This window comes from Sphaeramia orbicularis, chromosome 22, assembly GCF_902148855.1.
Source record: "Sphaeramia orbicularis chromosome 22, fSphaOr1.1, whole genome shotgun sequence".
In the NCBI taxonomy this organism is placed as follows: Eukaryota; Metazoa; Chordata; class Actinopteri; order Kurtiformes; family Apogonidae; genus Sphaeramia; species Sphaeramia orbicularis.
In genome coordinates, this window is record NC_043978.1 from 5,139,772 (window position 1) to 5,155,269 (window position 15,498).

The following is a 15,498-nucleotide window of genomic DNA, read 5'->3' on the forward strand; positions in this document are numbered from 1 at the left end:
TAAAGTTCAGTTACTTTAAGTTGATTTAATTTTGATGACAAATAGCCACTACAGTTTGGTTTGTGTGTATGGGCAGTGGCTAGACTTCATTTATTCATCTAGAATGGAGAAATAAGGCAACTCCTTCCCTCCACTAGCCTGGCTACCCACCAGTGTGTATGTGGTATAACACCCTTAACTAAAGTAACTTATATTTTGGCCCTGGGTGGCAACAAGTTGACAGACTCTAGCAACAATGGTTTACTTTGCGTTGAGGACACCTGTTGTTTCAGTCACAGAGTGCTGTCTTGAGCCATAAATGCCTTTGTTCATGCCCAGATCACCCGCTGTGTTGGTGTTTCTCGGTGCAAAGCATAATAGGTGTCAAGTGGTGTAAATCTATGTAAGTCTTCCTATTTTCATATTTAGTTGCATCCATATGCCTGTATTTCACACATACATATCTATTCAGTGCAAACGATTGAGTAAAATAATATGTGTTTGTCTTTTAATACATTCACATCATGATTAAAATTTCCCTCATGGAGTTGTAAATGTTTCCATGAACTATTTTTAATACAACAGCACCATCTGCTGGTGACAAAATCCTTTACCTGTATTTCATTCACAATAATGTCATTAACAGTTATCACAATTATCACGTTGTCACTTAAAAGTCACAATATGATACAAGATATAAGATTAAAAAACAAAACAGAACATTTTTTTCGACATAGAACTGACTGACATGCACAAATTTGAGAGACAGTGAGATCCCAAATTGGCTTTTGTCATGCCACTAGGTGGCAGTGGCATATGGCAATACGGTTCTGCCATATACCATTTAGCAGTGACTTATGCCAGAGCCTGGATTAGTATATGCCAAAATTTTGTGACTGGTGGTTTACCACTAGAGGGGGCAGAGCCAAATGCCTGTTGTCCATCACACAATACTAGTTACTGCCCACCCACCATTTCACTTTACGGCACTGTGTACTGGCATCATGTTTTTTTTCTTTATTGACAACATGATTGAAACATTGTTGACGATGTCCAGAAAATGTCATCATTCAATGTACTTTTCATTCACGTACGGTGCAATGGAGGTTTAATTTATTTGTTTGGTATGTTCCTCACAATGACACTAAATCTGTACATGTATGGCCACTGATGAGTGCAGTCAACTTTTAGTGCCGTGTTAATACGGTTAGCCTAGCCACCATAGCCAGCCACTGTTATTACATTTCCATTCACTGTACACTTTCTGATTTCCTGACTTTATTTTCATTGTGTTTTTTTCTTTTCTTTTCTTTTCTTTTCTTTTCTTTTCTTTTAAAATTAATTTAGCTATTTCTGTAAAGCCCTGTGAGGTGACTTTGTTGTGATACTTGGGCTCTATAAATAAATTGAATTGAATACTGTATAGGCTGGATCTACTAAAGGTTTGCGTGTATTAAAACATGTGCAAACTCACTGCACATGCAAAAAAAATGTACAAATTGCTTAACTAACCATGTGCACTAAGGGTTGCGTCTTTCAAAGGTGCAAAATAGCGCGTCTGCATTCAGTTAGTATGTTTGCCACAATGAATATGAAATATGGGGCGTTTACATGCAATTGTGCATGTGCTGGGGAGAGAAAATGTAAATATACTAAGTTAGCACAAGCAAAGTGATTTATCAAACCCTGAAGCAATTTTGCTCATAGAAACTGCATCTATATTTAACACGTCTCAAAGGGAGGTGCAAACAGTTTGTATGCGTAATTGCGCACACAAGGCTGCAGTTGAAACGATGAAACAAGATGCAGAGAACACATTTTTCACCCTTGTGTGAACACATACGAGACTCTTTTCCACTTGATCTGAAGATTGTGATTAAAACTACGCACCGACATTAGGCTACAGTGTGACAAAATTATGTGCGCCTGACAGACAATCCAATACAACAACCCCCACAGCCCCCCCCCCCCCCCCCCCAAAATACATAAGTACTGCAAAAGGCACTAGATCTGTCCAGATTTTCATTTATAAAGCAGACACACATACACACGCACACACACACACAGAGGCCACTTGGCTTTTCTAATATAGATTCTTATCAAAACATTTTAAAACTGTGTTAAAACACTGCTACACATTTAAAAGTATATTTAGCAACGCCATACTGAAACCTTAAAAAAAACTTATTTTCCAGAGATATAGTGACAATGAATGGGAGTACAACAGTAATAATTATTGATGGAATAAAAGCATTTGTTGTATTTTTCAGTTATTTACTGACTGAACTATTCTTCATAGGGACAGTATACATTAGTTGATTAACCATGTCATGTAAAATTGGGGTGGGACAATGTAAGCTTGGCTTCTTCCTACTCTTTTTCAGACCTTAAGTATTGTTAAAGAGCCACAGTGAAATAGCTGTACACTGTGGGACATTTTATCTTTTTTGGTTGGCTTATTTCCTCCAATATATTGGAGTGTACTGTTTAAATTGGTAATTTCTTTTTGCCTTTTGCCTATCGATCTATGAAATGTAAAAATAATCACATATTTTTAAGTGAGTGTAACACAGATATAATTTGACCATATTCGCCTTACTCTTATTCTTGTTATTGTTATTATTGAACTACTTTCATGACGTCCACACCAACCACGTGACCTAACGTTAAAGGCGCAAACCGGAAGTGACAGTTGAGAGACATGGCGTGTTTAGTAGCTCGTAGCAGCATATGGACAACAATGTTATCTATGACTCGACCAACGAAACCGCGCTTGTCGGCCTCTTGTCTGTTTCTAATTATCTGTTTAACGTCGCTGCCAGTGTCGGCCAAGCGGGACAGTCTCAAAGAAGTGACTGACGGGAACTGGGAGGACATTCCTGACCGGAGAATGGATGATTGAATTGTCAGTGTCCTGCTAACCTCCAGCGCTAACTCCTAGCCGGCTAGCTAGCGCTTCTGTTAATTCAGCTGTCATTAGCCTGTTTTCAGTTAATTTCTATCTAGTCAGCCCTCGGTTTGAGTACTCAGCTTGTGTGATTATAGACTATGGGTAGAGAAGCTGAAAAAAATATGAAGTAATGCTCACAAACACTTCTGTAAGTTAGCCCACTTACTTGCCAAAGACTCGCGTGCTAGTCTTGCTATCAGGCTAACCGCTCATCGCTACATGCCAGTGTTCAGCCCTAGTGTTTATGGACATGATTCTGTAAGCGACTGTTTTTTCTGACATTTTCCTTCTGTGACTTCCCTCAGTTACGCACCCTGGTGTCCAGCCTGCCAGCAGCTGCAGCCGGTGTGGAAGGAGTTTGCCGATTGGGGGGACGACATGGGTGTCAACATAGCCAAGGTGGACGTGACCGAGCAGCCTGGTGAGCATGACTGACCTTATTCCAGATGGACACTACACTGTCATACCTCTATTTACAGCTGTTCCCAATGGGGACATGGTCGGTTGTGTTTGCAAACCTCTAACCCACGAAATAGACCAAACACACAGAACACTGTACAACTCTTGCAAAAGCAAATGTAGAATTGTCAAAACCTGTTTTTGCTTTAGTACAGGGAATATCATCCATCCTCTAAATAAGTGCACAAAGCACGGTCTACAAATGCAAAAGGAAATTCCATTATTGGTCGTATGCAGAAATAACTTTGCCAGACATTTCAAAGTGATTTTCATGGTGTTTTAACCTGCAAGAGTTAACAGAGTTAACAACAGACATCACAATAAACTGCTCTGTATGGCATGACCTAAACTGTTATGCTATTTCACTATATTACACAATCATCTTTACAGTTTCCTTCATGATGTTGACTGTTGTTAACCTCTGTTTTGGTGTAGTGAAACTGACACTGTTAGTAAATTGCTGATCTGAAACAAAGAGGATAAAGATGCTCTACTCAGTGTTCAAAATGAAGGCTTTGTTCATCCAGTCCAATATGAGACTATGATGGACCAGAGTTTATGGAAATAGAAAAAAAAAAAAAGTCAGACATGGTGCTTTGAAAATCACTCTGTGTTAAAGCACTGAAAGGAAATGATTGAAAGACATTAAGAATTTCAAGTAGTGTCTTTGCTGTTTTAGTTTAGCTGTAAATCTCACACTGGTTTAGTATATAGAATTTATTTTGTTAAACTTGACACTGGCTTCACTCCATTATGTTTGCCCTTTGAGCTGTTTTTTTTTTATTTACATCCTGTAACATTCTGTAGTTTCTTATTGATACACTAACAATATTGGTGTCTGCTGTGTACAGATGTGGTCAAGGCTGACACTTTTCTTAATGGTGTTGTAGTGTCAGTGCTTGGATGATAATTGAAAGAGGTTTTCCTGGCTGGAATTTACTCTCCTGTTCATACATGCTCTTTAAAGATTGTTTTCCCAACTGCTGTGGGAATGATTAGTGCTTTTTCTGCACAAGGATATTATCCACAGCAGGTTTTATGCAAGAACCAGTTGTACCACAATGTTTGGTTTTTGGAATCAGTGACTTAGGAGAATTTCATGCAGTCACCATTTTATGTATTTTTAATTGTCTCTTAGGTTAAACACAATTCAAAAGTGGTCCAGATTGTGATAAAAATCATGTTGAATTAGTTTTCTCTTTAACCCTTTAACCTTAGAATTTTCACTAAATTATTGAGTGTGTAATAGCAGGCACTGGTATAATATAACAGGAATTATGATATAATATAACAGGAATTCTTTCTGTCTGTCTGAGATTTTTGTCCAACTGATTTCTCAGACACCATTCCCCTGATTCTTTTCAAATTTCCCACACACGTTCTTTATGTGTGCCTTTTTCTCAATTTTTGCATTTTTTTAAACATTTTTTTTTTTAAGTTTTTCAAAAGATTGAAGGTTAAGACTCAAAAATAATCACTGGGTATCAGTGAGCAGGGAATGTTGTGTGATCAGGCTGGGGCATTAGTAAGCTCCACTTACTTTTTCACTTGTTGGTTTGATTTTGAAAAACATCTACAAATTATAATTTGCTGAGATTTTGTTTGGCACAGTTTGTGGCACTTGTCATGTTTATGCAGGTCATTTACACAGTTTTCTGTGAGTGTACCAAGAGGTTGGGTGAAAACCTATCTTTGTGTGTTGACATGGATGCTTTTTTCTATAAAGGACTGCTGTGGGAATTTGATATTAAAAAGAGACTATGTGTGTCACTTGTCTACCTCAGGCTATAATCAGAGAGCATGAAGTGAAATCTCATCAAACAGTATAAACAGAGGATGATGATACAGAGCAAAACTGTAGTCAGAGTCCATGTGAGTACCTGGTTATCAAAAACAGGCTTAAAAATGCTGAAATATCCCAAATTGATTGTATGAATATGAAGTCCTTTCTCTATCACCACAACACATGTCAGTTCCGCATTCAATTAAAATCATCAAGTTACACAAAGTCCACATCACAGTGGCATGAACTGTTGATGCATTGTTCTCAATCATTACAGGATTATGTGGTTAGAAAAATATTCAGAAGGATACTTGATGATCAGTACACCAACCCAAAACTGGAATCAGCATCATTTGGGGGAATGCATAAGTCTACCAAGTGTAAGATGTCTGTTAGTTTAGTCATGTCAGAGGGCTCCTCATACTGACGTCCTCTTCTCTTCCCTCTGTAAGGTCTGAGCGGCAGATTCATCATCACTTCACTTCCTACTATTTACCAGTAAGTTCTTGGTTATTTTGTGGTTTTTTGTCTCCTCTCTAATGAAACTAGCATGTGGTGTATGTCTTCCTGATGTAAAAGGCTGATAATAAAAACAGCTCAGTGGTTCTGGCTTTTGCTACTCCATTCTTTGATCTTGTGCAGAGTCACATTTTGTGAAGGCAGTTCACTGACGGGGTTTTGAACAAGTCAGCTGAGGGAAGTAAAATTATCTTAGCTCATTCAGTCATACCAGGTCAACAGAAGAGCAATGAGGAAATAAAAAAACAGATTAAAAAGTACGAAAGTCCTCAAGCAGATACTGACTCTTAGTGTTACAAAACCCCTTTTTAATCAGAAACAACAATCTGTGATTTGCTCATTCATTTTAACCTTTATTTAAATGACAAAAATAAAGTTTTTCAAATTTTTGACGGAATTTACATTTGAAAAACACTGGTGTAGTGGTTAGAACTGTCACCTCATAGTGAGAAGGGATAGGGACTAAGAAGAAACCTTGAAAGTATAAATGTTTTGGCAGTTTTTCTTTTTGTTTGACTTTTCTAACCTGCTTTACTCAGTCAAGGCCAAGCACTAAACTTCAGTGTCAAGCACATACATACATAGTGTGATTTAACAAAACTCTGCGTGTGTGTGTGTACGTCTCAGCTGTAAAGACGGTATCTTCAGGAAGTATCAGGGAGCTCGCACTAAAGAAGACTTTCTCAGCTTCGTTGATGAGCAGAAATGGAAATCAGTGGAGCCTGTTTCCTCTTGGTTTGGGCCGTCTTCATTTTTGTAAGTTTGCTTTATTGTAAATTGCATGAAGAGCATTATGTGTCCACCCTATAGCTCTAGAAATCAGACCTACCCATCCCCCACCTCTTCTGCTTGTTCTTTTTGTGTTTATTGTTATGAGGTGATATTATAGTCACACACAACTGTATTAAATTACATCCTGAAATTTCTTCTCGTTTTGGCAGAATGAATTCAATGTCTGCTTTGTTCAAGCTTTCCATGTTTATCCGGGTAAGTGAGTCTCAGTGTCCGAGTACTTCTGTTCATCACTATGGAACCTATATCTATATACTGTATGAAAGGACTTATTTCAAATTAGTAAAGCACTCAGACATTGCAGACCTCCGCCAAGGCAGATCAGTGCCCCCCCCCCATCACCACCAAAATGTAATCATTTGTTCCCTGTGCCAGTATCAACATTTCCTGAAAATTTCATTCAAATCTGTCCATAACTTTTTGAGTTATCTTGCTAACAGACAAAAACTAACAAACCCCGATGAAAACATAATGGCAGAGGTAATAATAAGAGAAGTATGTGTGCACATGTATAAATCAGAAAAGCATTGTACAGGGATGCAAAAACACTGTAAATCAGTAACAGACGAGAGGTGATAATATTGAAGATGGTAGGTTTTTATTCTTCTGTATAGATGAGTTGGTCAGAGACATACAGGGGTTGGACAAAATAATGGAAACACCTTCACCTCAAGATGATAATGCCCCAATCCATACAGCTAGAATTGTTAAAGAATGGCATGAGGAACATTCTAATGAAGTTGAGCATCTCGTATGGCCGGCACAGTCCCCAGACCTCAACATTATTGAGCATTTATGGTCAGTTTTAGAGATTCAAGTAAGACGTCGATTTCCACCGCCATCGTCTCTAAAAGAGTTGGAGGGTATTCTAACTGAAGAATGGCTTAAAATTCCTTTGGAAACAATTCACAAGTTGTATGAATCAATACCTCGGAGAATTGAGGCTGTAATTGCCGCAAAAGGCGGACCTACACCATATTAAATTATATTTTGTTGATGTTTTAAGGTGTTTCCATTATTTTGTCCAACCCCTGTAGATTGGTCAAGGTGACTTAGCATTCTGTAATATTAATATCCTGATGAGCTGCATGGTGTTAAGGCTGTTATAATGTAATTAAATTCTGTTCATTGATGATGTTACTGATGGCTGATTTTGTGTTTAGCGTTGTCATAATTACATGACGGAGCAGTTGGGGATTCCTGTGTGGGGCTCCTATGTGATCTTTGGTTTGGCCACTCTGTTCTCTGGCCTTGCTCTGGGTCTGGTGAGTAAATATACACTACTTCAGTCTCATTATTTTTGGGAGGTGAATTTACAGGTCATCCTTTTTCTGTTCTTGTATTCCCTGTTGTCAAAATTAGCATTTTGTCCATTTCTAATGTGCGTTAACTTGACTAACTTCCTTTTTATTATGTCACTCTACTTTGTTGGTTTTAGCTGAAAACTGAAAAATTAGACCAAAAATGGTTCCAAATTCACTTGTATTCTTGAGCAGACATACATGTTTTGAAATCCAGTCACTAGACCATTGTCATAAACCTGTTAACCTGCAAGTTTCACTGTAATCAAAACAAATCACACACAACCAACACATCAGTGAATTCACAGTTATTGTTGCCATGTCTTCGCAGCTACTGGTGTTCATCGCAGATTTTGTCTTCCCCTCACGGAGATTTTCTTCTCCTGACTACTATCAAAGTGAGTTTAATGCCTTTCAATATGTACATTTGCAAACAGCACACTAATGGTCATAATAGAGATCGTACATTTGGTACTTGGTGGTCAGTTATGCTTCAGGTACTTTCAGACCAAGGTTGATGAAGTACTCCCTTTGTTGTGTACAGGTGCTGGGACATGTGGTAGCATTCATAGAGCATCATCTTAACTATTGTAATAAAATTCTAACAGGAACATTGATGACCCAAGAATCCGGCACAATCCCAATTCACCCCTTGACCCCTCCCCCTCCATTTTGCGCGTTCACGTGAAGGGGAGCGGGTGTCCCGATTCTCGATGAGTCGGGGAAGGGCTAAAGTTTGGCCCTCGAAACTGAGATTTTTTAAGACCACACTACAAACAGAGAGATATGAGAAATCTCCCATAATTCTGTTCAAATCATTGACAAGATGGAGGTAAACCCAACAAAAAAGGCAGTAGTGTGATGAAAGCAGCACACAAATGTACGTATTTTCTTAGTAAACAACTTAATCATTTGATTGACCATTTAATGCCGTTTCAATGTGTTATAGACCACATATCTGAGGTGTGCAGTTGATAGCTGCAAAAAGATGACCAAAGCCCACGCAATAGAGACAGTTACAGCTGCTGACGGCATGGTGAATTCTTTCGGAAACAAAGTTGTCGCATCTGTTTATAGCGGCATCAATGATTGCTGATGACTCAAGAGGTTTTGATGGGTTGTCCCAGTTCATAGGGGAATGTTTCAACCACTAGCCTTTGCAACTCTGTTTCTAGGGGTAGTGCCAAGTGCAAGGGCAAAGGGGTGAATTGGGATTGGGCCTTTGTCTATCACCACTGTGGAAAAAAAATCTGCATTATTTGAACTTTCCCATTTTTACAACGTGATTTTTACAAAGCAAAGTGAAATATATAAATTTTTTCACCACCATTTCCTCTCAATGTACTTCATTCCTACTCTTGTAGAAATTCACTGCACAAAACGATAAAGCAGCTGTGTATTCTGTAACTTCAGGACTCCTGTTGAATGGATGCAGTTTTACAGACTCAGAACAATAGAGCATGATATTTGAGTCTGTAATCTCTGGCCAACTGTTCCTTTACAGAGAAACAGACGATGGAGCAGGCGAGGTTAATTCAACAGCAGGAAGATGAGCATGAAGCTGATGGTGAGGAAGAGGAGGACGAAGAGGAGGATGATGACAGGGACCAGGATGATGTCTGGAGGAGGAGGAGGAGAGGATCCCCCGAGGGTCGCCCAGAACCAAAGGGACAGGGTCTGTCAGATGAAGCTCTGAGGAAGAGGGTGGTGGGCAAACGGGAGGTGGAGGAGGAGGAGGAAGAGGAAGAGCACACCTAGACCTGAGCTCCACCCTTGCCCCATCAGAGGAGGAGCCCCAAGGAGTCAGAGGTGTGGGAGGAGCTTTGGTCCTGAGTGGCAGCATTTATAGCAGGGAGTCCTAAACCACACCCCCAGCCCCTCCCACAAAGCCCCTCTTGGCCTTTTTCCCCTCCTCCTTCCCTCCTTCCTGTCCTTGTTTTTCAACAGGAGCGCTTTAGACTCTGAGCATCAGTCTCCACCTGGAAAAGCAAAAACACGGACACTTGCTTTCACCTGTGGAGACAGATCAGCTGTGCTTTAGGTATGAAGGGCCGAACAGTTGGAGTTTGCAATGTTGTTTATGCTATGCATCGTTTTTCAGAGTACGTTTGTGTCCTAATGGTTATCTCTGAACTCTTCTACCAGGCTTGGGTTCTGAAGTTACAATTAAATTTTCCACCTGTTTCTACATATTTTATCTTACATTTGTTTAACAAATCCCTACAGTTGAATGTGTATTAGAGGTGGCCCCATGTGTTTTTTTTTTTTTTCTGCCCTGATTCATAGTAAAGGAAGAGACCAATTACTGATATTTGGAACGGTTGAAAAGTGAAAATGAAAGTCAATTACATTTAGAAGAATTCCAAGCATTGGCTGAAATTGGCAGTGATATTATTATTGGGTGTCTTTTTTTTTTTTTTTTTTTTTACTGTTTTAGTTCAAATTTTATTGATTAATCACTTTGAGTTTGAAGAAAATTCAGATTTATTTAGTTATTTATTACTTGGGCTTTGGTGTTTAGTCCAGCAGTTTCTATTGAAGTGAAAGAGTTCAGACACATCTTTCCAGTGTCAATTCTATAAATAATGAATAGGTCGATCCCTAACCTTTACATTACCACCATTCCATTCAGACACAGCAGCAAAATGGTAACATGGGACTAGGCCTGTGATAACATATGGGTATATCACCAGGGACAAACACATTTCAATATTTTATTGCTCCTTTTAAGCCAAACATGTTGTAACTGCAGCCTGTGACACGTTTCCAGTGTTGTTGGTTATTTGGTTGTCTGTGCGAAGGTCACAGTAGTTTAAATCTACAGTCATGGTTTTCCTCAGTCTGTGTGGAGTGTACAGGATTCATCATCTTGGGGGGGGCTGGGGGCTTTTTATGGCATTTGTGCTTTTTACTGACCAGGCTGCACTAGACATGACTCAAAGACAATTAAAGCCACAGTGAACAGCAGGCCTGGTCAGTGTAGATCAGACAGAAATGGGGGGCGTTAGTCTCAGTTAGTCATCACAATGTATAAGTATCAATATCAACCAGCATGTTATGTCAGTAACACATTTCCGTGCCCCCTCCCTCCTGCTCCCCTCAGTTAAGGTCTGTCACAGTACTTATGGAGACCCCCCCCCCCCCCAAAAAAAAAGGGGGGAGGGGGTCGGAAGGCTCACGATGAGGGGGCGTTTGTTCAAGAAAAAGGTTGACAAACAATGGTGTAGATAGACGCCCCTGATGTCTGTGACACCACTGATAAACGGATCATGTTTACTTGTCAATTTCTGATTATTAGAGATGTTTACTTCATTAGTGCATGTGTGGCACTAGGGCTGGGTCACGCTCACATATTTTCTTGACAGTATAGTAATACAGAAATAATCTAAGCCTGTTTACTTTAGCGATGATACTGATGTTTAAAACAATGATTTGCTAATAACTGATAGGGATTATATTTCTTGTTTCATTTATTCCTGCTTTTGTGCCAGGGAAAAAAATAAATTATGGTGGGAAATATATGGAATTCATGCTATTAATGAAGTTTTTGACTATTAGACCACTGTTTCCTCTGGAAACCCTTTTTTTTGGGGTCAAATCTGGTGTGTTAAACCTTTAACTCAGCTGACTGTTAAGTTGACTGATCCTCCATCTTCCTTGATAAACAATAACAGTGTACCCTCCTCCTTCTACTCTGTTTATTAGAAACATATCCTACAGTGCCACCCTATGATGCAGCTTTGGTTGATTTTTTTTTTTTTTTTTTTTAACTCCAAACCAGTTTATGGAAACACACATAATTTACATTTATTTGAACTTTTTGTTTCAAATTCACAACAAATTTTGTGTAGTTACTGTGTTTGAACTAAATGGTACATGTTTCTGTTTCTTTAGTTCTGTGTTTTAACACTGGCATTTTATTGTCCAGGCAGCCTCAAAAGTTAAAAAAAAAAAAACAAAAAAAAACAAACAAAACTTTGACTTTAAGTCATTGAAATTGTTAATTTTTCAATATTCTATACTAACAGTTCAGTTGGTGCCATGAAAATATGGAAGTTGTGTACCCAGCCCTTCACTGTATGTATCAGAGACGGGGTGGGTGGGGCTTAAGGACCTTTTTTAGTACATGGTTGGACTTGGTCCTGTTTTGGAGGACACTAAGAGAACATGAATACAGTCCAACAAAATGATACAGCCCAATGTAAGCAATTTTAACTCCCATTTTCAGTCGTAGTATGTTAATTTGCCTGAATACGGTAAGTTTCTCACACAGACACACACACACACGCACACACACACAGGGCCACCTTTATACAGACTATATTGATGCCATTTTGAGCAAATGGAGCCTGTATGTGTTTATCTATTAAGTCCAAAAGGAACTGTGTGTGAGACCAGTGTTTTTAATCCACATTTCACATGGTTTTCACCATGCTTATGACTTGCATTGACTTTGGTTTTTATGCTGCTTTTTATCCCAAAAAGCTGTTGATGACTTATTTCAGTGATGGTTTAAAGGAGACCATTATTTATGGCTTGTAGCATTTACACTTTACTCTGAGACATGTCCTCCTTATTGTTTGAACATTTCTTTCAATAAAGGGTTAAATATCAGCTTGGTCTGGATGGAATGATAATGGATGGCTGGATGGATGGACAGATCATGGATGGATGGATGGATGGATTGATGATTGACATGTAGTTAGAAAAACTGTCATGTTACCACAGAGGTTGGTAGTGAACTTCCAAGTACAATCAGAATCATAATATTTCATTAATCCCAGGGCAAATTGTATGTTGCAGTTGCTCCATGCAAGTATAATAAAAACCAGCAGGAAAGAAATTAGTAATGCATGTATAAAACACAATTCTAAAAGGTATCAAATGCAGATATGTATAAAAATACATCAAATATGCAAAATCAACTAAACCTCTATTAAGCAAAATCTGTTGCACAGAAACGGTCCCAAGTAGTGATTTATTATTCGATAAACAGATACATCTGAAAAAATTAGAATATCATGAGAAAGTTCAATGTTTTTTGTCATTTCAGAAAGTGAAACCCATACATTTTATAGACTCTTTCGACACAGAGTGAAATATTTCAAGCCTTATTTCTTCAAATTTTGATGATTATGGCTTACAGATAATGAAATCCCAAAATTCAGTGTCTCTGAAAATTTTAATATAGCAAAAAATCAATAAAAATGATATTTTAAGCAGAAATGTGAGGCTTCTGAAAAGTATGTTCATTTCTATGTACTCAATACTTGGTTGGTTCTCCTTTTACATGAATTACTGCATCAATGCGTTGTGTCATGGAGGCGATCAGCCTTTGGCACTGCTGAGGTGGAATGGAAGCCCAGGTTGCTTTTGGTACCTTTGGCAGTGTGGGCAGGTGCCAAGTCCTGCTGGAGAATGAAATCAGCATCTCCATAAAGCTTGTCAGCAGAAGGAAGCATAAAGTGTTCTAAAATGTCCTGGTAGATGGCTGCGTTGACTGTGGACTTCAGAAAACACAGTGGACCAACACCAGCAGATGCCATGGCAGACCAAATTATCTCTGACTGGAAAGTCCAAAGTCCTCTTTTCCAGTGAAAGTAAATTTTGCATGTCATTTGGAAATCAAGGCCCCAGAGTCTGAAGGAAGAGAGGAGAGGCAGAGAATCCATGTTGCTTGAGGTCCAGTGTGAAGTTTCCACAGTCAGTGGTGATTTGGTCTGCCATGGCATCTGCTGGTGTTGGTCCACTGTGTTTTCTGAAGTTCAGTGAACACAGCCATCTACCTGGACATTTCAGAACACTTGATGCTTCCTTCTGCTGACAAGCTTTATGGAGATGCTGATTTCATTTTCCTGCAGGACTTGACACCTGCCCACACTGCCAAAGGTACCAAAAGCTGGTTCAATGACCATGGTGTTACTGGGACTGATGGAGCAGAAAACTCACCTGTCCATAGAGAATCTATGGGGTATTGTCAAGAGGAAGATGAGACACCAGATCCAACAACGCAGATGACCTGAAGGACACTATCAAAGCAGCCTGGGCTTCCATTCCACCTGAGCAGTGCCACAGGCTGATCACCTCCATGACACAACATGCTGATGCAGTAATTCATGCAAAAGGAGGCCCAACCAAGTATTGAGAACATAGAAAGGAACAGACTTTTCAGAAGCCTGACATTTCTGTTTAAAATATCCTTTTTTTAAAAATTGATTTTATGCAATACTCTAATTTTCTGAGACACTGAATTTTGGGATTTCATTATCTGTAAGCCATAATCATCAAAATTTCAAGAAATAAGGTTTGAAATATTTCACTCCATGTCTGATGAGTTTATATAATATATAGGCTTCACTTTCTAAAATGAGTGACAAAAAATATAGAACTTTTTCATGATATTCTAATTTTTTGAGATGTACCTGTATATACTCCTGATCAAAGTTTTAAGACCAGTTGAAAAATGGCAAAAATTTACATTTTGCACTGTTGGATCTTAAAAAGGATCTAAGTAGAGTTTCAAAATGCAAAAATAAGAAATGGGAGTGAGACAAAAACAAACAAACAAACAAAAAAAAACTGAGTAAGCACTTTATTGAAAACAACAATTTAGCTGAAATAGTCTGCTCATCAGCTGATCAAAAGTTTAAGACCACAGCCTTTAAAAGCCAAAATCTGCGCAAAAATGTGGATTCGATGTCATTTCTGTCAGGTATTCACACTGTCATGACCTGATGGAAAAGGCTCAGAAGCTTTCTCTCTCTCACTTTCATGGTCAGATTGTTGAGCTGCATAAACAAGGCCTCTGGCAACGCACCATCGCTGCTGAGGTTGGATGCAGTAAGACAGTCATTTTGAACCCACTATCTGGAACTGATGTCCATTTCTGCTCACTTCCCTTGCCAACGTTGGAAGCCATCAGGACCATCAAGGTTCCATTTGTTCTCATCAGAGAATCAAACTTTCTTCTACTTGTCAATGTCCCATGTTTGGCGTCTCTTCCAAAGTCTAAATGGGCAATTTTGTGGCGTTGAAGGAGACGAGGCCTTTGCAGACATTTTTTGTTCTTGAAGCCTTTCTCTGGCGGATGCCGTCTGATGGTTATTGGGCTGCGGTCGACACCAGGAACTGCCTTATTTTGGGTCGAGGATTGTCCCGTGTCTTGACAGACAGCCAATCTGATCCTCCAGCTCAGCACCAGTGAAATTTTTTTTTGGTCTTCCACTTCACTTTTTCGTTCCATAACTTTCAGGGTCTTTTAAGGAATTCAAAATGACTGTCTTATTGCATCCAACCTCAGCAGCGATGGCGTGTTGGGACAGGCCTTTCTTATGCAGCTCAACAATCTGACCATGTTCAAAGAGAGAAAGCTTTTTTGCCTTTGCCATCAGGAGGTCATGACAGTGTGAATACCTGATAGAAAATGACACTGAATCCACATTTTGCACACATTTTGGCTTTTAAAGGCTGTAGTCTTGAACTTTAATCGGCTGACGAACAGCCAATTTCAGTTTGTTGTTTTCAATAAATTGCTTACTCTTTTTTTTTTTTTTTGTCTCACTCCCATTTCTTCCTTTTGCATTTTGAAATTCTACTTAGATCCTTCTTAAGATCCAACAGTGCAAAATGTAAATTCTTGCAATTTTTCAACTGGTCTTAAAATTTTGATCAGGATTGTATGTTTTTGGTGTCCCTTTACTGCAAGAAGTGTTTAA

General features: G+C 38.9%; 1 protein-coding gene across 1 annotated transcript; it reads left to right on the forward strand.

Moving 5' to 3' along the window:
• The first annotated feature begins 2,665 nt into the window (after positions 1–2,665).
• On the forward strand, positions 2,666–12,397 carry tmx1 (thioredoxin-related transmembrane protein 1). Its single transcript, XM_030126894.1, is given in 9 exon segments — positions 2,666–2,857; positions 2,859–2,884; positions 3,235–3,350; positions 5,624–5,669; positions 6,318–6,446; positions 6,632–6,677; positions 7,646–7,747; positions 8,115–8,181; positions 9,288–12,397. Coding segments are annotated over 9 exon segments (963 nt in total). The 5' UTR covers positions 2,666–2,680; the 3' UTR covers positions 9,542–12,397.
• The last annotated feature ends 3,101 nt before the right edge of the window (positions 12,398–15,498 follow it).